General features: G+C 51.3%; 1 protein-coding gene across 1 annotated transcript in view; it reads right to left on the minus strand.

Moving 5' to 3' along the window:
• LOC122384341 (protein bark beetle-like) overlaps positions 1-23,871 on the minus strand; it is a 30,076-nt gene that overhangs the window by 3,253 nt on the left and 2,952 nt on the right. The window contains exons 2-30 of the mRNA XM_043371665.1: positions 22,557-22,717; positions 22,052-22,239; positions 21,609-21,808; positions 21,217-21,358; positions 20,730-20,971; positions 20,260-20,391; positions 19,880-19,997; positions 18,281-19,561; positions 17,859-18,016; positions 17,422-17,588; positions 16,968-17,194; positions 16,514-16,702; positions 16,035-16,252; positions 15,727-15,834; positions 15,440-15,566; positions 15,001-15,136; positions 7,507-7,716; positions 6,429-7,214; positions 4,801-6,123; positions 4,081-4,340; positions 3,588-3,799; positions 3,072-3,302; positions 2,737-2,861; positions 2,232-2,357; positions 2,059-2,085; positions 1,706-1,831; positions 1,406-1,535; positions 949-1,153; positions 32-291 (exon numbers count right to left, since the gene is read on the minus strand). Coding sequence (XP_043227600.1) covers positions 32-291; positions 949-1,153; positions 1,406-1,535; positions 1,706-1,831; positions 2,059-2,085; positions 2,232-2,357; positions 2,737-2,861; positions 3,072-3,302; positions 3,588-3,799; positions 4,081-4,340; positions 4,801-6,123; positions 6,429-7,214; positions 7,507-7,716; positions 15,001-15,136; positions 15,440-15,566; positions 15,727-15,834; positions 16,035-16,252; positions 16,514-16,702; positions 16,968-17,194; positions 17,422-17,588; positions 17,859-18,016; positions 18,281-19,561; positions 19,880-19,997; positions 20,260-20,391; positions 20,730-20,971; positions 21,217-21,358; positions 21,609-21,808; positions 22,052-22,239; positions 22,557-22,717 — 7,815 coding nt within the window. The remainder of the gene's footprint in view (positions 1-31; positions 292-948; positions 1,154-1,405; positions 1,536-1,705; positions 1,832-2,058; positions 2,086-2,231; positions 2,358-2,736; positions 2,862-3,071; positions 3,303-3,587; positions 3,800-4,080; positions 4,341-4,800; positions 6,124-6,428; positions 7,215-7,506; positions 7,717-15,000; positions 15,137-15,439; positions 15,567-15,726; positions 15,835-16,034; positions 16,253-16,513; positions 16,703-16,967; positions 17,195-17,421; positions 17,589-17,858; positions 18,017-18,280; positions 19,562-19,879; positions 19,998-20,259; positions 20,392-20,729; positions 20,972-21,216; positions 21,359-21,608; positions 21,809-22,051; positions 22,240-22,556; positions 22,718-23,871) is intronic.

The raw sequence follows: 23,871 nt of genomic DNA on the forward strand, positions 1-23,871 counted from the left end.
ACCAAAACCCTCGCCCTGTCACCCAACTCACGGCCTGTTTGGTGCGTCTGACGCTGCTGACATCTGACGCGCTGCCGGACCTGCTGGCCGCCACCAGCGAGCGCGTGCTGCGCGCGCTGCTGCGCACGCTGCGCCGGCGCATCAGCTTCTCCGAGCGCCGGTGACGCGATTTGAACGCCCACAGCATCAGCAGGATGATCAGGACGAGCAGCGCGATCGAGGCGCCGGCAATGACGCCAATCACCGCCGGGTCGCGGAACCAGGAGAGCGGGTCCGCGTACACCATCGGGTCTGACGGCAGAGAGCGTGGAGGTTAGCACACCATCGGGTGTGTCCAGGAAGAAACAGGCAAAGATGGTGTAAAATGGTACGCATGCTCGGAGTGCTCACTCTGTTGATCTAAAAAAAAAAACAAAAAAAAACATGGCCTCAGGTGGTACGATTCTACACTTTTTCGAAAACTGATGATCCCTTCCCGAATGAAATCACAGGAGAAGGTCAGTACCGAGTCTACCCCCCCCCCCACCCCCACCCCGAGCTCACCCATTCCACAGAGGAAGGGCAGGTGCAGGTCAGTGCCGACTTTACCCACCCAACCTTCCCCAAACTCACCCATTTCACAGAGGAAGGGCAGGTGCAGGTCAGTACCCCTCCCCCAAACTCACCCATTCCACAGAGGAAGGGCAGGTGCAGGTCAGTGCTGACTTTACCCACCCCTCCCCCAAACTCACCCATTTCACAGAGGAAGGGCAGGTGCAGGTCAGTACCCCCTCCCCCAAACTCACCCATTTCACAGAGGAAGGGCAGGCGCAGGTCAGTACCCCCTCCCCCAAACTCACCCATTTCACAGAGGAAGGGCAGGTGCAGGTCAGTACCCCCTCCCCCAAACTCACCCATTTCACAGAGGAAGGGCAGGTGCAGGTCAGTACCCCCTCCCCCTAAACTCACCCATTTCACAGAGGAAGGGCAGGTGCAGGTCGCACGGTCCACTGACGACCCGCTGCTGTACGAAGTAGCTGCAGCCCTGCACAATGTCCAGGTGCTGCATCCACACCCGGTCCAGACGCCAGTTGTAGAACGGCTGCTGGCCGCGGATGAAGCCGATCAGCTCACCCGTGTGACGCTGCAGGTACGGCATCGACGCGTTGTCGCCCTGTGATGGAAACGGTTGGTCGATGCGGTGTTAAGGTATTCCAGCAGCTTCATGTCGTATTTAACTCCTTTAAGTCGCATTAAAAATATGCAGATACCTAAATCATAATTGATGAGGGTCGTTAAACCACACAAAATCATGCCAGAATGCCAAAGCGTACAGCTCGATTAGTAAGACAAGCTATCTAGCAACGAGGCCAGCCACGTTCATCACGTCTCATCAGTGAAGCGAACGCCGTATGGCCGCCCTCACCTGACAGAACTGTTTGGCCTCGGCGAACGTCATCGGCGCCGGCACGTAGATGAAACACGTGGTGTCGACCAGAGTCCAGCCGGGCGGACACTTGTCGCTCAGCAGCGAAAAGTTGTTCATGTGGAACTGACTGCAGGCGGACAAACGACAGGCTGGTGACGGAAGTGTGTGTGGATAGAGCACTCAGTAGAAAATGAGAAACTAGCGAAGACATCTGAAAGCAGAACTCGTTGATATCATTATCAGCAAGAATTACGACAGGACAATGCTATTGTACTTCTGTCTCTTAGCGCACGCTACCTGAAGTCGATCCGCAGCAGGCCGTGGAAGTCCAGTTTGTCCTTTATCCGTCCCTGGATGGCCCGAGTCTCGTTGTAGCCCCACCAGTTACTCCGAGCGTCCAGCGGCGTCTTCCAGATCTCGTACCTGGATAAATAACGAACAGAAACTCAAAAATATTTCAAACGATTCGCGTTACATATCTACATATAAACATGTATAAACATTGCTTGTGCCATATAAAACAAGCATGATAAGCTTATAAAACATTAATAATGCGGAAATAGCAAATTATCTTACGATCTCCATCGCTGTACGCAAATTTATATCCAGCTAAAAGAAAATATGATCAGCGATTTACGCCAGAAACTGACCTGTAGTTGGACATTTTCAGCTCCTCTCTGCAGGGAAAGAAACAAGCGTCAGCAAACACAAAATCAAAATAACCATCATGACAAGTACCCAATGACCTGTTACTGAAGTGTGCGTAAATTTGCACATCACCTACTTTATCGTATCTTCAGCTCGGTTTTAAGATGGTACGTACTGCGTGCGGTTGATGGTGGCCATTTCGTAGTCGTTGTCCTCGTTGACCAGTACGTTCTCGGCGTACCTCTGGCCGGCGCTGCTCACCAGGATGGTGGTACGGTTATCCTCGTCGGTAGCGTAGTTTCTGAAGGGGCGAGGCAGCACGTCGGTAAAACGGTCATATATGAATTGCGGGTGCTGAGCGAAACAACTACCAGCAGTTGTATATTAGTCGATAAATGGTTACTGAGAAAGTATATCAACATTTTCTTGCGATGCTGATTAGTTAATGTTGTAAATAGTTGATTGATGTTGTTGTTGATTATTGAAAAGTTGATTCATTTTCCCGCGATGCTGACTAGTTAATGTTGTAAATAGTTGATTGATGTTGTTGTTGATTATTGAAAAGTAGATTGAAATCAACTATTTCCCGCAATGCCATGCAAAATCATATCTAAAATCATCTAAAACCGTTTAAAAGCATTTTGTCATCGATGGATCCACTTATAACAAACGGCACTTACTCGTAGAAGCTGTTGCGCACAAAACTCTGATAGATGGGCAGATGGACGCGCTCAAAGCCAGTCACCTTCATCGTGTGAAAGCCGTTATTGTTATAGATGAGGTTGTGAGTAAAATTGGTAACAACCTGCAAAAATACATTAGAGTAACCAGGTGTATGGAATGTGTCTGTCATTAGAAACAACCAGTAAGACATTAGCTACGAAAGAGCAAAAGGTCATGCGCAATATAAACATTATAACGCATATAACTTCATAATCTTGTCACAAACGAACTGTCAAATTCACTGTCTGTCGAATAACGCTTCAACAGGTAACATATTTTATCATCCGCGTACCTGTGAAAACTCAATGACCTCGCGGTAGAAGCAGTCGGCCCTTGTGATGTAGTTGTAGTAGACGATGGCCTCCTGGTAGGGCGATGTACGCCGGCCCTCCACCAGCAGCGACGGGTGCTGCCGGGTGTCGCTGAACAGGTTGTGGCTGATGTGCGCCTTCAGAGCCGTGGCCAGACCACTGGAGTCAGCCAGCAGACGCAGGCCGCCCTGGTTGTACCGCAACAGGTTGTTCTGCAATCACGGAACACGTAACAAACGACAGGAAAAAAAAAAAATGGTCTGCACACTTGAACGGTGTAAGAACCATGAACATCCTGGACTCAAATAAAAAGACGGTGTTCTGCACACCCTTGAAGCTACTTAGTCTTGTTGGTTGTTCAGTTTCAGTCGTAACAATTCATGCAAATGGGATTTATAAAATGTTCTTTATATGGAAACATGCGTTGTAGCGACATCAAGCTCAACGAAAAATGTTCAGTGAGGCAGAACGCGTCGCTCCATATCCGTTTCCCTCACCGTGAAGTAGAGGTACTGCATGTTCTGGACGTCCATGCTGACGGCGGCGCTGGCCGTGCTGAAGTTGCCGTACATGTGCCTGCCGTTGTTGGTGATCCGGTTCCACTCCATGGTCACGGTGGGGTTGATCTCGCCAGCACCGACGTACGTCACAGCGCCGCCCTCGTTATCGAATATCTCCGAGAAGGAGATGTTGTGCATCACCTCACGGCCTGGAATGAAGCAAACAAATAAAGAACCACCATTCTTTGGTAGGCCAGAATACAGCACGAGCAAAAAAAAAAAAGAAGAAAAAACACTGATACGCTACTTAGTTCACACACATTTCAATCAAAACCACCTGGGAAAGTCAATACTTAATTTCATTTTCCTTTATCAGGTTGGATATGGTGTTTTTATCTTGCATCATATACGAAATATTATCACTAAAGATCCCTGTCGCATCAGGTTCAGGGATCGCGTCATCCCCGCAGCTCTCGCGTTCCACACTCACTGAAGCCGATGGAGGAGACGGGCAGGGTGACGACCTCTGCGATGAAGCCGTGCCGGCTGTGACCGCCGCTCGAGTGCCACTGCACGCTCAGCGTCGTCTCGTTGGTCGTGTGGAAGAGCACGCTGTCGGCGACGCTGGCGTACGTCAGCTCCGACATCAGGATCGACGTCACGTTCCAGATGTCGCCGTCAAACAGCCGGATCGAGTCGGGAGCCAGGTCAGGGAAGTCGCTCGAGTTGGCCAGGTTGAACTGCAGTAGCCTGAAAGCGAATACGATCATGTGAGAACAGAAAAGGTGAATAAAAAGACGCACATGGAGGCTGGGAATATATCTGCAATAGGTATTTTAAAAGTAGAAAAATCGTGGCAGCTAGAAAATAGCCGTTTTCACGACGGCCATCTGGTACACATTTGGCGCACATTTGGTGCAGATTAGGTGCAGATTTGGTCAAATTAGGTTCAGTGTATCTCTTAGAAGCTATCAGCTAGGGTTGCACTACTTGCTTACATGCCTCCTTTGTCATATTATCAGAGAGTATCATCGATTAAAACACTGAAATAAATTCATAAAATGAAGATATTTGCTGTAAAAGAGATAAGGTGCAAATTTGGTCAAATTAAGTGCATTCGCCGGATAGCCCGTCGTTAAAACGGCTAATGACAGCTAGTATCCAATATAAAAATTCAATCCAACCACACTGAGTGTAGGTAAGTGCTCACCGGAATCCTAGCGTCTTCACCTCGGCGGCCGATTTGAAGATTTTCACGCAGTCCACCGGTCTGTCGTCGTACCTGTAGTGGAGCAGCACGCGCTCCCGCACCACCACCTCCTTCACCGAGTCGCACACGTCCAGCATGCCGAACACGCTGTAGGGCAGTGTCACGTTCTGCACGGGCACAAACGAGCTGTGTCCCGCGCTGCGCGCCTCCCCGGTCAGCATCGCCATGCTCACGCCGACGCCCAGGTTACCGCTGACGCTGAGGTACAGCAGCTCCATGGACTGCTCGGGGCTGACGGCCGCCACGCCGTCGTCGAGGCTGTCGGTCACGCGGATGTGTTGCACGTCGGGCGCGCGGCGCACGGAGAGGACAGCTGGTGACGGCAGGCCGTGCTGGCGTCCGGCGCCCACCACGTCCACATAACGCATCACGGAGAGGGGCGCGTCCTCGGGCCTGCGCAGCGCCTCCTCCAGCCGGCCCGGAGAGAAGCGGACCCCTCCCCAGGCGCGGGCGGCCTCCACAGGAACCGGCGAGCCGCAGTCGACGAACACGAACGGGTCGAGCCAGTCACAGACGTACGGTGCGCCGGTCGGGTCCGGCTCCCGGCCGGTCTGCCGCAGGTGGCAGTCGCCGAGACGGCGCTCCTGGCCGGAGCACTGGATCGGCTCCGACCAGGAGGTGACCCAGCGCAGCGTCAGCTCGGTGAACTCTGTCCTCTGACCGCGTGCCACGTGCACGTGCACGTCGCTGAGGCCCAGCTGGCGGCACACCACCTCGGCGTTGCGGTCGGAGAAGTGCCGGTCACACACAGGCACCCACTGGCGCGTGGTGCGGTTGAACAGCTCCAGAAAGCCGTTGGAGCCCGTGCAGTTGCCCGGGGTGCAGAGACGGACGGGGAGCGGCTGGCGTATGGCCGCGCCGGGCGGTGGGTTGCGCCACTCCGGAGCGGTCTGGCCCACCGGACCGCCGTACTGATCCTCCGCCTCGCCCAGGGCGACTTCACGAGTGTCTCTTTCAGCTCGTGAGTTCCGTGACAAGTCACGAGAATTTCTTTCGCCTCGACGATTCTCCAACACCTCACTCGAGGCCCTCAACCTGCTCACACCCGGCGGCAAGCTCCTCTTCCGACCCTCACCATCGCCTCGCAGAGACACCGGCCTCATCACAATCCTTCGCTCCTCGTTGCCGATGGCCATCAGTCTTCCCAGCACCAGAAGCCCTACTCCCGGGTGGAACTCGAGGATGACGCCCGGCTCCAGGTGCAGTGTGCTTGTCGGCATCACAGTTAGGTCCGACCACACCAGGTACGGCTCCGGACGGCTCCTGAGAGACACGGAGTGGTAGTTCAAAGGGGTGTGTAAAACAGACATTCTAAGGAAGTCGTAAGAGTAAGAATGCTAGTTACTTAGTGCCAAAGTATGGACAACTGAGCGAAGAAAGTGATGGATGTTAATTGTAGACCCCAGAGGATCGAACTCTGAGAAGCGTAACACAGCTCTATTTCAGGCCATTCATTGCAGGGTTCAAACGATGACTAATTTAAGAACAACATAAGTGAGTACATTTCGCATCTCGGCATCGGCGCGCTGCACGCCGCCAACGTGAGTGCACGCCGTTCGTCTACCCACCTGAGCGTCAGGTTCTGTGTGAGTCTGCCGCCGAGTCGGTCCAGATCCATCGGGCCGTCCGAGCCCCGGTCCTGCTGCTGCGGCGCGCCCACATAACTCTGCGTCAGGAACGGACTGAAAGTCACCGGCACGTACCCGGCCCGGTCGTCAAAGTCGACGACCAGCCGGCGGATCTCCGCGGGCTCGCGGGTACCCCACCAGTTGCGGCGCGCGTCCATGGCGGTACCTAGGCCGGACACCCGACTGCCGGCCAGCAGCACGTAGCGCATGCCGTTCGTGGCCAGCACGTTGTCTGTCACGTTCACCGGCTGCACGCCGCGCACGGCCACCACGTAGCTGGCGAGGTCCATCTCCTCGCCTGACGTCAGCGGCGGAGAGTTGTCGCGGATGACGTTGCGCGTCACCTCGGCACTGACGTTCCCGATGACGGCTGTCTGGCTGTCGGAGTGTATATCGATGACGATGGGAGCCCGGTTGTTGCGGATGGTGTTGTCGGTGATGAGGAACTCCTTCTCCATGCCTGAGATGGCGATCATGGGTCCCGCGGCGGTGTTGTCTGTGAGGCTGTTGCCGCTGAGCTGTACCCGAGAGAAGTGTCCGCCGACGGACAGCCGGAGGTCAGAGTTGTGTCTGAAGGCGTTGTCGCTGATGTAGATGGAGTGGGTGAAGTTCTCGTTGTACTGCCAGACGTACGGCAGGCTCAGCTCGACGCCGCCCCGTCCACTGGAGGAGATGGTGTTGTTGTGCAACACCCAGTGGAAGAGGTTGTTGGACAGCCACAGGTTGCTGCGGGAAAAGAGATGAGCTTGTTGCGTGTGCTCGGATAAACACTGCTAAACGCTAAGAATCTACAAAGTAGCGCACACTTTTGCAGCGGAACGTCAGCATTCACTGAAGCTCCGTCGTAGTTTCATCAGCAAAATGATCTTGTCGTTTGCAATACCCAAAGGTCGTAAAAGTATAAAAAACAAGAATCAGCGCTGGGTACCTGAGCTCATGATAAATAAAGTACCTTCCAGGATCACGCCGGCACCGGGCAAAAATATTAGCTTCGTAGCTCTGAAAACCTTTTACTGACTTGGAGATCTGCTGGAGGCCGGCTCCGTTTCCGTCGATTGTGGTACGGTTGACGATGACGGTGACCTCGGAGATGTTGGAAGAGGTGACCTCGCGGAGCGGGGAGCGCAGCAGCACCGCCTGCTCGCGGTTACCGGTGATGGTGCAGTCGTACACCTCGATCGACTGGTTGGACCGTCTAAGACGCAGCTCGTGCAGGTCCCCGCGGTACCTGCGTAACGGTGGAGCGGGATAGTCAATAAAAACGGCAAGGGGTGGGTGCGCATAACAAATGAGGTGGCATCTGAGTTGAAACAAAAGGTGGTCTGCAATAACTGTGGATATGTGGGCCATGGGCTCATGTGCAATGTCATACATGTTAGCAACATAATACGAAGAACCTGGCATCTCCATCATGTCCTAATCATTTGAAACATCTGTTTAAAAAAAGTGAAGTCACACTTACGTATGTTTATTTCATAGGAAACTACCAAGGAAATCATAAGACTGTTTATCAACGAACAAGCAGCAATTGTCCAGCTGCAGCGGTTTGGAGAATCAAGAGTCTAAATCACCCATAACTTGAGCTGGCAAAAGTTTCGACTTTCGAACAAGTCCAAAGACCACCATCCGTGGTTCCCATTATCCGATCCAAAGGTCTCCATAGCATGCAAATGGACGTCCGATAACAACTGACTCGTGGACGGGTCAGGGTTCAAACGGACTCCAGCACAATGCCTCGTGCCACAGATACCCTCCAGCCGATAGCGGGCGCCCGGGCTGCTCCCTGAGAAGATAAGAGGCGAGTTGGGCCAGCGTACCCTAGACCACAACGACGCCAGTCCGAGAGAATCTCTACAAGTGAGTGGAACGTTCAGCACTGGTCTAGTCACTAGTGAAACTGGTGGTAGATTTGCTGTTGACATAAGAACGCTAAAAGTGACCGAACGCCAATCTCATCTTATCAAAATCATCTGGACATGGCCGACGTACACTCTGTGAACTCTTCGACAGCGCAGACGGACGTTCAGCAGCAGCTCGGCTGCGAGCACTACCGTCGGAAGGCGCGTCTGGTGGCGCCCTGCTGCGGCCGACTCTACTGGTGCCGACTCTGCCATGACGCCGCCGAGGTGCACACGCTGAACCGGTTCGAGGTGACGGAGATCCAGTGTGGTGCATGTGATCTTCGTCAGGGTGTGAGTGGCGCCTGCGAGCGCTGCGGTGTTCAGTTCGGGGAGTACTTCTGCTCCATCTGCCGGCTGTATGATAAGTCCCGGGACCAGTACCACTGTGAGGAGTGTGGCTTGTGTCGCGTCGGTCCGCGTGAGAAGACGTTCCACTGTGCGCAGTGCGGCAGCTGTTACCCCCTCTCCGAGCGGCAGAGCCACCAGTGTCGGCCGGCGGCCGCCCTGGACGACTGCGCCGTCTGCCTGGATGACCTGCACTCCTCGCGGGCCGCCGTGCACGTCAACAGGTGCGGCCACAGTCTGCACGAGGCCTGCCGCCAGCAGATGCTGCAGCACGGACTGTTCTCCTGTCCGCTGTGCAACGTCTCCATGCTGGAGATGCAGCCCGTCTGGAGGGAGCTGGACAAGGCGGTGCAGCAGACCGCGATGCCCAGCCAGTACCGACACCTTCTGGCGTCGGTGCTGTGCCGTGACTGTCAGGCCACCAGTGTGGCGCCGTTTCACGTGGTGGGTCTCAAGTGCGCCCAGTGTGGCTCGTACAACACGGCCCGCAGCGGAGGACCCATGTACCGCAGAGGGAACGGCGGAGAGCTGCTGCCGGCGACCGACGAAACGCGCCATGACGAACAGGTTATCTAGAAGGACCGAGGACAACACATGGGCTAGGCAGACCGGGAGGTCAAAGGAGAGACAAGCAAGGATCAGGCCAACTTCACAGAGCAGTATCTGGAGATCAGTAAGATAGGAAGAAATAACGCCGTCATCTGGATGAGCCCCGAAAGAAAGTTATGGCCCAGGGCCAGCAGAGGTCAGACAAGTCCAGGTCAACTAGACAGACACCGGTACCAGAGCCAGGTCACTGAAGACGACTGGGGTCAGTGTTACGCGGCGTTTCCGATTAATGGATTGATATTTCGATGTGATGATGCGATGTTGAGGTGTCGATGCCGATTTTTGTCGTGGTACCGTGATTTTCTTCCTGTTTCCTTTGGTTCTGGTCGTGATGCTCTCAACTAGTCTTCCTGTTTTCTTTGTTCGACATCATCGCCGCCGCGTAACGCCTCTCACGCTCGCCCGTCAGTTTGTCGGCAGATCATTAAGCAGTTTAGATTCCCAAAGCCCAAAATGCATAAAAGCAACAAGCTGTCGTGACTGACTAATTTTGTTAAAGTCTGAATTGTGTCAATTTGCACTCTCATATCTCGGTAAACGTTCAGTGCCTACGCATCATAGGTAAATTAAACCAAACAAAGCGCACCAATAATGCCAGGAAAACTCAATAGCCCCATTTACTGTTTCACTACAAGCACGTTACGGAACTGTGAAGACAGAGGGAGGGAGAGAGAGGGAGAGTGAAAGAGAGAGAATAAGAGTGAGTGAGTGAGTGAGTGAGAGAGAGAGAGAGAGAGAGAGAGAGAGAGAGAGAGAGAGAGAGAGAGAGAGAGAGAGAGAGAGAGAGAGAGAGAGAGAGAGAGAGAGAGAGAGTGGGAGAGAGAGTGGGAGAGAGAGTGGGAGAGAGAGTGGGAGAGAGGGAGAGAGAGAGAGAGAGGGAGAGAGAGAGAGAGAGAGAGAGAGGGAGGGAGGGAGAGAGAGGAGGCTGTTTGGTTTCGACAACTATCGCTTCGGCGTTCATGCCATAAAACGGCTAGCGGACACGACGAGTGATCACGGCCACACTTGTCCAAGTACCGGTTTCCTCTCGAAACTTGTCGACTTTGGTGACCTGATGAGACTTTGTTAGACGCGCGGAGAGAACAGGCTAAAGGCAAGTTACTAATTCGTTCGTTCCGAGCTAAAGTTGTATCGGTCAAGTACGTGTGGTGACACTTGTCAATTCTGTACTGGGTGGAACGAGACAACAATCACAATAAAATGACGCCTCGCCGGTCCTGCGGCGCGCGCGGCTCGGCGCGGCTGTAAAACGATTACCGATTTGGATTGTTACCAAGCGATGAGTGCAGTGGCACCTGCACACTGTCGGTCGGCTGTACTGAGAGCCGTGCTATTCTCTCTGGGATTGCGTATCGATTTCACTGTTCAGCGTCATAAACGAGCAGCTGGTGATGCTGTGCGACTGGTGGACACGCCCGGGCAATACAGGCCCACTCAGAGCGGTCATAAACAATATCGATCAAGGGTAGTTCATCTGACTTTTTGGCAAGTGTTTAATGGTCGGGATGGGCAGCTAGCATCATTATCTCTGGGCTTCCGCAACTGACATTATTACCTTCATGCACCTCTCGTTCATTATCCAGGTCATCCTGGAAGCAGCCTATAGCCCAAAATTGACTACAGAGTGGGCCTACTCTGAAGGCAATTAGGAGCTTCCGTGATGAGCTAGTAATAACCACATTCACACAGCAACCATACTTCGGAAGTGGATCCCAGAAATTAGTAGCCCCCTCCATGCGGCTAATCATGGCACCACCATACAGCCCCGTTACATGCGATACCACTTTGTCGTGACCTATTGCGGGTCACGGAACTCTAACCACCTCGGGAGTACGCCCGGAACATCTTCAATACCTCGGGAATCGCCCGGAATATCTTGCCACCTCGGGAGTACGCCCGGAACATCTGTAACACCTCGGGAATCGCCCGGAATATCTTACCACCTCGGGAGTACGCCCGGAACACCTGTAACACCTCGGGAATCGCCCGGAATATCTTACCACCTCGGGAGTACGCCCGGAACATCTTTAACTTGCTTGATCATACCGCTTCTTTTCTTCAACCCCCCACACTGGCCACCATTAGCTGATAATTTTTTTCATTCTCCGACAATTGGAAAAGTGTAATCCAGTCGATTGTGTATACCGTACCAACACGCTTCAGCTCGCTTCCATGGAGAGGTAATTACGGCCACGCATGGCCAGCCGTCGCTGTCTCATTTATGGGGGGGCAGTAAACCCAGCGCTCACAGAGCAGTCAGGAGATCTGGGCTGGTGCTGTAGAAACTTTACAGTAAATAGGCGTCACACACTATTACATGTGACCTAGAAGTGGACTCGTCGCATCTCTCACTGGCGCAGGGCATGATGTCAATAATGACAATTAGTAGTAATAATCTACCCCATTCGATATAATGGTAACGACTGGACTATTTCCTGGTAAGGGCGGCTGGTGTAACGCCAGGCCGTATATGTATCTCTTAACCACTACAATTGTTGTCCCGTAAATTAGTCGCTGAATAGAGGAATGGAGCCAACTGACAATGATTGTTTATCTTATTGACTTGGTCCCAAAATCGTTCGGTTATCTGCTGCACTAACAATTTACATAAATGATAACGATGCGGCGTCCCCTACTAAATGGCTGACGCTAAATAGGCGAACCGGCGCGCCTGGAATTCTGTTGAGTTTGGCGGAGTGATATTGACGTAGTTTACCAAATATGCCAGACGCACTGAATGTCAATTAGGTGAATGGTCCTTCAGCAAGTATAGGACATTACTAAATGATAATGATACGGCGTCCCCGAAACTAAGCGGCTGCGACTAATTGGGTGAACGGCGCGTCTGGAGATTACTGAATTAGGCAAAGTTATATTGACGTAGTTAACCAAATTTACCAGTCACACTGAATGACAATAAGAGGGTTCTTCAACAAGAACAACAGAACAGGTTGACAATAGAATAAATTGACTTCTACGTAATGCCCCTTTGGCATCAATTTCACTGCTGAGAGCCACTGTACCGAAATGTAGCATTCATCACAAAATGCTACAGCGGGCGTCGCTTTACGTTTTAAGGGGAAGTTAACTAGTAATAAAACTAGACACTATATCTGTTCCTGATCATGCGTTTTCTATGCCTGGGTTGCATCTAGAAAACGTGCCTTTACCTAGAAATAGTAAAGTTGGAAATCAACGTACTCCGCACTTAACCATGACGTATTATATGAAATAGAATGCAAAACGTTCAGCCGCAAAACATTGAAAGCGTGTATAGGGCGTAATTGACTGACAGCATTGCGTAATTTGCTTTGTTGGAAACGTAGGAGTTTAAATGATAGTAATAAATAATTAAGCCAGAATGGTTCATTGTTTTACATCGCTGCCCGTTCGCACGATTGTAACTACGAAAAAGTAGTACCAGGGGGGATTTTCAGTTTATGGCGGAAATTACCTGACATGTTTGCTTAAACTTCCGAAACTTCGTATAATAGAGCGCTCTGGGTTCGTTGTCAATTTGCAAGGTTTTCTTGGTGAAATAGTTAGTAATTTATAAGGTTGTCGTAACTTGTTTGTAACATGTTGAGAGGTTTCGTGGATTGTAATCACGATTGTTAGTAATTACGGTCTGTAACTCAAGTTTTCATTACTTTTCGTTATTTACTTCAGTTCTGTTAAAATCAGCCTTTCATTTTTAATTCATCAATAATGAACTTACTGCAAAGTTTCTGAGTACTACGCCATTGTAAAGTATGCTAGTACAAAATGAAATATGGCTCTCGTCAATGTAGGAGGGAATGTGGCGAAACATGTTTAGTTCGAACCGCGGAATTCAGTAAATCGGTAGGGCCGGTTACTTGAATCATTACTTCAAATCTGGGAAGGTGTTTCATTTTGAACCTCCTTGAGCTGCAATTGATGAATAAGCGAACTGAGACCTACTAGCAAGTAACAACTATCCGGATAATTGCGAATGCATACAGGAAAACCACCGTCAAATGGCATGCTGAGCTCTGAAGATTTTTTTTTTTTTAAAACAAGATGTTGATTACGGAAATTATCTGGTATTGTCAGTTGACGTCATCCAAGCGTTAGTATGAGCTAATGACGACAGGTTAATAGCAAAGTAATAAGAGGACAACCCCCAGATCCTCAACGCTCAAATCGACCCACTCCCCTTGATATTTGACCGAGATATATCATTTGTTAGCCTTGCTACCCAATTATAGACCACAATTTCTGAAACCCGATCTACTCTACTCATCTACCCGACCTCGTCAACCCATCGCTTCGATCATCTCCCTTTCGTTATAGCCCCTCATTCGCCATCATAGTCTAGTTTCGTCAGTGGGTTATATTGTATGTTACGTGCTAATTTCAGGAGGAGGGAGTAGGGGTGGCAGTTGGAGCACGACATATTTGACATGCACAATCCGCGTCATACACACGTGAATGCACACAGACATAAACTAACTTCAGAGCAAGCGAAGGCGTTATAGTGGGTACGAGATTTGCACAACTCTTTATAACGACGTTAACAGTACGCACACAAAATGATGCAGAAGTCTGAACTCCACGAGTAAGTGACCATTTACCGAGATATTTGAATCAATTGACAGATTCAGATTTTATGTTAGTGGGCCAAAAATAAAGCATTCGATAGGCTGGAGAATCTAATGCCGCCGAATGACCGGCGACGCGCTGCCGGACTTACATGATAGTTGTCGGTCGCAGGGGGGTCAAGAAGCCGACCAGTCAGCCCGGTATCGACGGCGATTCTCACACCGAACGATCACACACCGCGAATGACTGACAGTCCTCCAGCGTGAGTGAACGAATGCGTAGTGTCCCCGCGTCCGCGTCGCCGCTGCTTTTATAGGGAGCAGCGGAGCGAATCGATTGGAATCGATCGGCCCACACGGCTCGGAGATAGGGCAGCGTGTTACATGAAACTCGGTTCGAAAGAAAGTACGGCGTGTCACATCAGAAACAACCTTGGAAAAATTCCGTCCTCGGAATTTCGAAAAAAATGTGATAACATCGATTTCGGTTCAAAAGAAAGTACGGCGTGTCACATCAGAAACAACCTTGGAAAAATTCCGTCCTCGGAATTTCGAAAAAAGGTGATAACATCGATATCGAAAGAAAGTACGGCGTGTCACATCAGGACAGCGAGAAGGGACGGAGCAAGCAACCCAAGTGCCAAATCGGCTGGATGCCTCCCGTTTCATTACATAAAGGTTGGTGACCTATGAGACAATGAAATCGAAGACTCTTGAAGAATCTTGTTAAGACCAAGGTGCCTGTAACAGTCAAGACAGCACAAGTATCCTCTAAAGTATTTACAATTGCGAAACTGATTGTTACGCGAGTTCTTTAGCATGGTTTGCAGTGTTTTCCACATTTTCCTTTGAACATATGCCGTTTGAACTTAACGCCACGTGGCATCTGTGACGTGTCTCATTGTCCAATGTCCATGGTTCATGACATTCCGTGAGAACAATTCTGAATAAATGAGTGTCCGACGAGCCAGTAAAATAATCGTGACCAGCTGACTAAGTACCAAGTTTTGTGCAGCAGCGTACACATGCCGAACGGCGTCAGGTCCACGATACGACGGACATCAGCTGCGTCACGCGCCCCCAAACCGTGCTCACCTGTCGTAGAAATGCGCCGAGATGCCGCGTCTGTTGTTTTCCACGGCTGACTTGAAGAGTCTGATGCGGGGCGTTCTGCCCGGGATGACCATCCGTCGTAGCAGAGAGGTCGGACGTTCGTTGAGCACGTCCGAGCCTGCAGAGACAGACAACTGTGTGATCGCACACTGGAACGCCACACCCCGGGTCTCCGGAACAGGGATAAGTCCAGGATTAAAAATCGATTAGGTGAGCTTCTCAAAATAATGAACTCGCCATTTATGTTTCGTCACCGTTAATTAAAATTGAGTTGCGCAACAAAAGAAGCTTTGCTGGACCAAACATAGCGCCTGCGTTACGAGTTGCAAACTTCCATCTGCTAAGGGGCACATGATTATAATGTACACAGGGAGACGGGACAAAACACGGGGCTACATGGGAACCAGCTGTAGGTACTCACGTCTGACGGCGGTGAGCAGTAGGACGGCGCCTCCCCTGGTCCTCCCCGGCGCCAGGTAGCGTATGACCACCTGGTAACTGGACGAGCTCACCGGGAAGACCAAAAAGTCCCTCCGCAGCTGCCACACCTGCGTCGGGTCGGCAAAGCGTCAATGCCAGCGGCTAAACAGGACTATAAGAACACCTCAGTCCAGCAGGTCAGGTGTGAATGAATGTGGTAGAATACTTTAAACGTGTTAATAACCGAAATTCACAGACAAATCATCTCCCAGACAATACCAACGATACCTCGACATCGGGCTGTATCTTGTAGTAGTCGTAAACGTGCACGTCTTCAGAAGATTCCTCGGCACCCGGGTTCAACACCTGGATTCCGATGACGTTTTCACGAGCAGTCTGTCAGAGAAGACGTCCAAGCAAACTAATCAATACTAGTCACAGAAGAGCATAATAATATCACAGCACATTGCAAAGCAAAAGATGAGTTGTTTGGCAAACAAAGTAGACCCAGCGAAAGTTCTATCCCTGTGCATGGTCAGGGGATGCGTCTTTTATACTGACAAAGTTAGCATCACACGATGTCCGCATTGCCTCACCCTGACATTGAAGACTTTGTCCGTGGCCCGCTCTGTGCCCATGGTGATCAGGTAGACCGGCTCATCCTGCTTCAGCACGATATTGCTGTCGGCAGAGGGCAGCAGGAGCTTCCTCTCGGGCGCCTCGGCGATCCACCTGACCAGCTCCCTCTGCTCGGAGCGGCTCAAAGACGGCTCGTAGTGCAGACCCGACTGCTGGTTCCCCATCAGCCTACAATCTGAAACAGACGAGGAAGCCATGAGAATGTGTTCTAGTACCCATCGGACATACTGAGGTACTCGAGGTTACAAAGTAAGAGGCTGCTTAATGTATTGATAATGTTTTCAGAAGGCTTACGAACCCACCATCCGACTCAAGACGTTCTTGCTCATTCGTCCCAAGTATCACCAAATAACCAATCAGATCCATTCACACTTCACTGACCCAGCCTCAACAGCCCCAAAGAGCGCCCCAGGCCCAGAGGGTCTCCAAAACTAACCGGTCATATCCAGCCAAGCGGTTCGCATCGCGATCCCGTGGCCGCGGTTGTAGCGAGACTCGACGTGCTTGAAGTGGTTGACGTCGTCTATCTTGTAGATGTCCGAGTACATGATGCCCAGTCCGTCGCCGTCATTGTGACTCAGCGTCACATGCTCCAAAACGTGGTGGTTGAAGTCCAGCCGGAGCGCTGAAACCGCCGGCCGTTGAACTTATTTGTGTACGGACGAAAGACAAAGCCATGGAAGGACATATGGAAATAATCGACTAGTAATAAATAATTCACAATTGCATAACATCACCTTATATTTGACCTTATATTATATGTATCAACTATGATTAGAGTAAATTAAAAAAAAAATTGTTGTTAAACGTCCCCAAAACACAGTGAATGATAGGAGCCGTCATCCGTTATGCTAGTGTCGCAAATCACTCAGCAGTTCGCCGTCACTCACCGGGCCCGAATGTGTAGGTGGAATAATCTACCAGTCCCGCCCTCTCCATCTGAACATTCTTCAGGATATTCTTCTTCGAGGGCACTCCGAACCGAACGCCCGCCCACGTGACGTCATAGCAGCGGAGAGTGACATCACGCTGGTGGGAGCAGGTGTTCTCGATATCTTCGGAGCCCTCAAACTGACACCGGGTCAGGTCCGTGTCCGTCGGGGAGCACTGGACCGAACTGCGGACAGGTTGGACACCGATAAGTTACTAGGAATCGCCGTATTCAAGTGCCCGACAAAGGTCAGAGAGTCGACTAGATTACTGAGAATAAGCGCACATGCATAAACTTGTTTAACGAAAACTTGGCAGAGATATGCAACATGACCCTCTACCTTCCACCAAAACCTACTCAAGCTATCCTTAAGCTAAAAGCAGTTCATGAAGCCGCGGCTGGCTCTCGCTCACCTCATGAGGACTCGGGTGTCGAGGTTGTCGTCGGGCGGCAGGTCGTGCGGATCGACGGTCCAGTCGGCGGGGTTGAGCACCCAGCCGAGCTGCTGGCAGGCCAGCGAGGCCGGCAGGCGGCTCCAGCCGTGGTTACACACCGTGCCCCACTCGTTACCGATCAGCACCTGGCGATGGATGTCGGAGTGAGCTACGATTTACCTACAGATCTAATTCATACGTGCGTAAGATGAGTGCTCTGAGAGTATACGAGTATAGTTACGACAGACTTTCTATTCAGTGGGTCGGGTAGTCCAAAAGCACCGAAGATAAAAACGTTAAATAGTCGCACGCCATGAAATATCCCGAGCTTTGATGGCGTTCAAGCAACACACCGAGCCCGTCCCGTACATGCTCCCCAAGCCACTGTGACTGCACGATCGTGACCCACTCGCTACCTGGAGTCGTCCCTCACGATCCGTCTTGCCGCCGACCAGCCGAACTGGCGCCAGGCTGACGTTACTGCGGATGCCGCGCTCCTGCAGGCCGAAGGTGATGCGCTTCTCATCTGCCAGTGAAGAGCCTTCAGCGTGGAGGTGCCCAGCCACCATCATACCTGGGAGATTGGGATCAGCAGTGAATAAGAGTGGGTGAAATATCAGTGTTCAGGGAGGCAAATACTGATATGACATGAACATCGATACACTCCTTCAGCTCAACACTAAGACGAGGATCATGACATATGTAGTAGCAAGATAATTATTTGAAAGCATTGCCGCCAGCTAAAGTGCAACAGACAAGAATGACAAAACGAACACGAGTAAAATAATCCATCATCTGCCAATTATTAGTTGCCGTATGTTTCAGGTTAAGAACTTACCGACGCTATGTGGGAAGAGCAGGCGAACACCGAACGCTATGGTCAGTCGTCCTGTGGGACGGACGAAGATGTCCCGGGTGACCTTCAGAGTGCCCTCAGGCAGCACCACCTGGCCGTCGATCTCGCCTCCGATCTCTCCCTGCTCGTTCGGCCCGAAACTCGGTACAAACTGCTCGTTCAGAGACAACAGAGACGAGTCCGGATCGTTTTCGCTCAGCAAGAATGGCTCAAAGTCCGCCCTGGCCAAGTTGTAGCGGTCCTTGCGGTCAAAGATGCGGTCGTACACATCTGTGGAGCGTTTGTAGCCAAACCAGTTGTGGGAGGCGTTGGCGTTGGAGCTCTGATCCTCGAAGTGAACACCGAGCTCGTAGCGAGAGCCCGGGTTCTGCAGGATGTTTCGATAGACGATCGCTGTGGCCGACGAAACGGTGACGACTGCGGACACACGGTTACGTGGGTTCAGGCTCGGGAAAGGCTCGGCTACAGTATTTCGCAGCAGGAAGTTACGAGTGAAGAGAATGTTCTGTCGAGATGAACGAACAAACTGAGATGCTCCAATGCTGACGACGTATATTCCGCGATTCCTTTCAAAGTAGTTGTCGGATATTTTCAGTCGCACTGGGAGAAGTTCCACATCCGGTGTGTCTCCGCTAAAAATACGCATCGTGGCCTTCCGCTGCTCAAAGAAGAAGTTATGTTCGATAGTCCCGACCATGTTAGCGACCGGTGCCATGTTGATGGCAAGCTTCTCGTTGGCAATGAAGCGGTTGTGACCGACCTGAAGCTTCAACGGATCGTAGGTCTCATTCCAGCAGGACCAGATATCTACAGCGTCCCCCTTCCCATTCCAGAACACGTTTCCGCTGATGTTGACGAAGGCAGAGCGGCAGTAGTTACCGACAAACAGGCCCTGCTGCAGATTGGCAGAGATATTCGAGTACGACACGACCAGCTCCTGAGCGAACGCCACCCGCTCGCGGGTCTCGTTGAACCAGACAGACACACCGCGTCCCGAGTTGGCGCGGATGTCGCACCACGAGATGTTCTGGTTTCCGCCCGCGTACGTTACGTTCACTCCATCGCCCAGGTTTCCGCTGATGTGCGACCACGTGATGTTGACGTCACCGGCGCCTCCCAGCACGTGCACGCCGGCCACGTGCGAGTTGTTGGCCACGATCGTGCGGTGGATGTGCACCAAAGAGCGGATGTTCTCGATGGCGATGCCACGCCCGTTGTTGTTGGCGATGATTGAACTGGAGACGTTCAGATCGTGCGCCTTTCCTGCGGGAGAGACGATATCAAGGAGCGTTAATTCCAGATAATCTTTATAGTAATGACCACTGAACATTGATCAACTTTCTATACCTAACTACAAACAAACAAAGATAGCGCACCATCTCAGGCCATCATTCACTCTTTTATCTGTCTATATGTTGTCCCCCAGAAAGCAGTGATGAGGTATTGCGACCCAGATAATAGCACAATATAACGGCATTTTTTTTCTTATTCTAGGTTAAAGCTTTTATTTTTAAGAAAGCAGTTCAAGAGGTCACGCTCCCAATAGCGAAGTGAACAACAGAGCCGACACACGCAGCGTACCGTCGCCGGCGGTGATGGCCATCAGGACCTCGGTCTGCGTCTCGTTCCGGGCGCTGAACGTCACCAACAGATTGTTCCTCGTGGTTACCACGCTCTGAGGTCGGGTGCCGTTACGGATCTGTCGAAACCACTCAGAGGGTAAGACTGGTGCCATAATTACAAATGTGTCTCATAATGAGTTACTTCACTGGCATACTTTTGTAAAAACGCATGACAAAACACTGTCCTTTCAGTAAAAACAAGCCGGATGCATCATGCCCTTCAGCTACCTGGAGGGTAGCTGGATTTGATCCCAATCTAAGAACGAACAAAGCAATCACACTCCGTTAAGAACACCTGACTGTCGTAGAGTATGTGGCGCAGAACGTTCCTGGACTGACCTGGAAGGTGCCCAGCAGCGGCGAGGTCACGGCGGTGCCGTCGTAGAAGCTCAGCGTGGCAGAGTCGTCGATGTCATTGGCCAGGTAGAGGAAGTTGACCGTCATCACCAGGCCGGGCCGGCAGCGGAATGTCTGCGGTAGGTCATAGAAAGCGGACGGTGAAGTGACGCTGGCGACAGCACAGATGACAATATTTTGGTTGTCGGTAAGAGGGTGGGTGACAGCTTTCAGACGAAATGCATTAGTTGCGGCAGCTCCAAGAGACTGAGGTCCGCATCACACCGTGTCTAATTATGACGTCATTATCACACCGAAGTCTGTTAGACCAACACAACGATATCGACCCGAATACCGTAGCTATCAGCGGTTACTCTGCTACCACAGCAGTTACTCCGAGTACCGCAGCTATCGGACATAACCTCAACATAACCGAGCTTTAGAGGCGACCTTTCTGCGACTCTCTCCCTCACCTTCTGACACCGTTTGGAGAGGTAGCTGGTGCGGTACTGTTGAGCCGCCGTGACGATGGGGTACACCGACTCCAGCGTGGTGCCCGAGCTGCAGAAATCCGAGACTGGCGCGCCGTCCACCTCCCGGCGCGGGATCTGCAGCTCGTGCTGCACCAACTTCAGGCCGTCGGCGCCGTTACCGTGCACGTGACAGTCGTGCACGTGCACCAGTCCCGTGGACGTGTTGAAGTACATGCCGATGCCTGGCAAGTGTTAAAGAAGATCGCTGCTGTTCATGACTTCGTTCATGACTTTGAACAGCATACAATGATATTAGATACTAAATACGTCGAACTTAAGTAAATGTTTCAAGTGAACTTTCTCGAAGTACATTATTAATCAGGAGGGCAGACACTGCCATGAGCGAACCTGTAACTAAAATTATTTAGTGCCCAAATTCCTCGCCTCCTGAAGACCCGAACATCCAGCTGACACTTCATCCACTGACCAGCGTTGTCGCTGACGGTGCAGTTGTTGATGGCCACCAGCGAGTCGGGCTGGGTGACGTTAATGCCGCCAGAGACCGAGTCCCTCACCGTCAGGGAGTACATCCGAGGAGGCACGCCCACACTCTCAATGGCCGCCTGAGCCTGGGAGCGAGACGGTCAGTGGTTAGGCACGTTAAGGGTAATTTGTCATGTTTTAAATGCTGAAAATGTTACATTGTTTTCGAAAGAATCGAGGAAGCTTTGGTGCCTAAGAGCGATACTGCTGCTGAACGGTGTTTAGCAGTACTGACGAGTGACGGAACGAAAGCTTAGTCTAAAGACAATCCAGGCGTAAAAAGTTACGCTTGACGATTCGCTCAATGTTACTTCTTGGGTTTCACATGGTACATACCTCCTTATTGGGTCCCATGCCGGCGTGCAGCACATCCACATGGTAGAGCTTCGAATTTGAGAACTTCTCGTAGAGGGTGTCTCCGGCGGTGAGCATTTTGACGTAGGAGGCGTGCTCGAACCTCAGTCCACGCCAGTGGGTCAGAGGCCGGCTGGCCCCCAACACGGGGTCACAGCGGATGGCCAGGTCGGCGTGCTCGTCTGCCGGTAAAGCACAAAGCGGGTCAGCTGAGAGACGGGACGCCACCTTGAGGAAAGTTGGGCCTTTGCGTAGATGTACCGGATTCAAGAAAACCAATAGAACGACGAATTGCATGCTGCAGCTGATCTCAGTGAAGGGCATTCGGAGGGGTCTCATAATTTTAAACAACAGACTCAGAAAAAATAAGTAGGCATGGATAAAAGACGGGCGTTAAACTTCTGTCACCACCTATTGAGTCTCACCACAGACGCCGGCTCCCATGGCGCGGTACTGCCAGTTGCAGTCCTGCAGGCGGCTCTCTGCCCCGGTACAGTCCGGTTTGGGGTACAGCAGGCGGCGGGTACCGTTCAGCCACGGGTACCAGTCGGCGTACTCGCCACCAGAGAAGCCCAGCTGCGAGCAGGCCACCCCCCGGTCCGCCTCCGTCCAGCTGCAGAAAGTGAATGTGCAGTCACGGTTGGGAGAAGTCATTCATGGTTGCTGGCACGCCGCTTCGACCGGGTATATGTATTACCTCACAGCAGTTACGGTCGCTACCTGCAACGTCCACAACGTCTCTTGAACAGTGCGAATACCGTGGAGCGATCGCAGCAAGTGCATTTGATAATTAAGTATTAACAGCCTTAAATGAACACGTCATTGAATCATGTGGCGCTGTTGACATCTCACAATGCTAAGGAATATTGCATTGTGAATTAAACCACAATAGCGACACCGTTAGTGATCATTGGCGTTGCAAATTCTCACTTTCTGGAGTTGGTGCAGACGGATCGCCAGTGGTGTCGGTGGAAGATCTGCACCCGGCCCTCCCACGGTGTCGGCCCGTCCACCAGTCGCAGGGAGGGGTGCGGCAGGGGACCGACGGACGGCTCGGCCGTGGTCAGAACAATCCGATCCCGGCTGCCGCCCTGGAACGGGAGAACACAGCGCCCACAGCGTGCATTTAGGGGAGGTCACAAGGCACCTAATTGGTCACATGTGGGCGCAGGACACGATACCATTGCTCTATGTATAGTTGTTTGAATCAGTCACAAGTCCAATCGATGAAAGGTGCCATGCATGTCGTTTATGCCATGACGATTGATTTGCCATGTTTGCAATCTTTTGTACGTACTGGTCGAACCAAGGCGGACTGATAAAGCTAAGAAGTGCATGCTTTAAACGGAATACCGATTATATTATTTAAAATGTGTGCAGCGATCTATTACGCGTTTGAGTCACGCACGTGTTGGCTGTATCGGTGTTAGCATTACTGGCTGTGTCTTGCGGGACGGTCTAAGTGGCGAGGCGCGCTTGCACTGCGGGACAGTCTACCACTATGTTTGGGTTGTGTGTCATGGGTACATACAACTTCACCTTCAGAGGCCCCTGAAGGATGAATAAGTCTCGTATATTTGCATACTAATCTTTGCAGCCGTTTAAAGCTGCATATCTCTTGAGTACGTCTCGGAACAGTTACACATATCGCACAGTAATCTTTTAAAGGTAAAATGCGATTGAATCATAACCCTAGACATGGCCAGCAAGCGATTGAGCCTACAAACAAAGAGCCGATAACCGTATCAAACTTGGAGTACAGAGACTACTTCAACCCCCAGATTGTGTTACACGTGTGTCAGTCATGCAGCTACCATTGGTCAACAAAAAGACTTTGAAAATTACATTAGGTGCTCGTTAGTCGTTACAATGGTTTAAAACGTTTTTAGCATGATTTTAATTACATAAAATTGTAGTTAGAATTAATGATAGCCTTTTGTTCATAACTAAAGGATGTGGATTTGTTTTTAGCTTCCTATAGTTATGAGAACCAGATTAACATTAATTCTTACTACAATCCCTAAATACCCGTTAATGTGACAATGCATGCATACCTGGGTCATATAATAACTTATCTGTCCTCTGTCTCTCTCTCATACCTGGCTCGAATAATAATTAATCTGTCCTCTGTTACAACAGCAGTAGCACTGTGACGATCTTCGTGACGCTGCAAGTGCTGTGACGCAGTAACGGTCAGTGTGACACGTGACAGCCAGTGTGACGCAGTAGCGAGCAGTCTGTTACA

The sequence above is a fragment of the Amphibalanus amphitrite genome, unplaced genomic scaffold (genome assembly GCF_019059575.1).
Source record: "Amphibalanus amphitrite isolate SeventyFive unplaced genomic scaffold, NRLGWU_Aamphi_draft 000186F_arrow, whole genome shotgun sequence".
Classification (NCBI taxonomy): Eukaryota; Metazoa; Arthropoda; class Thecostraca; order Balanomorpha; family Balanidae; genus Amphibalanus; species Amphibalanus amphitrite.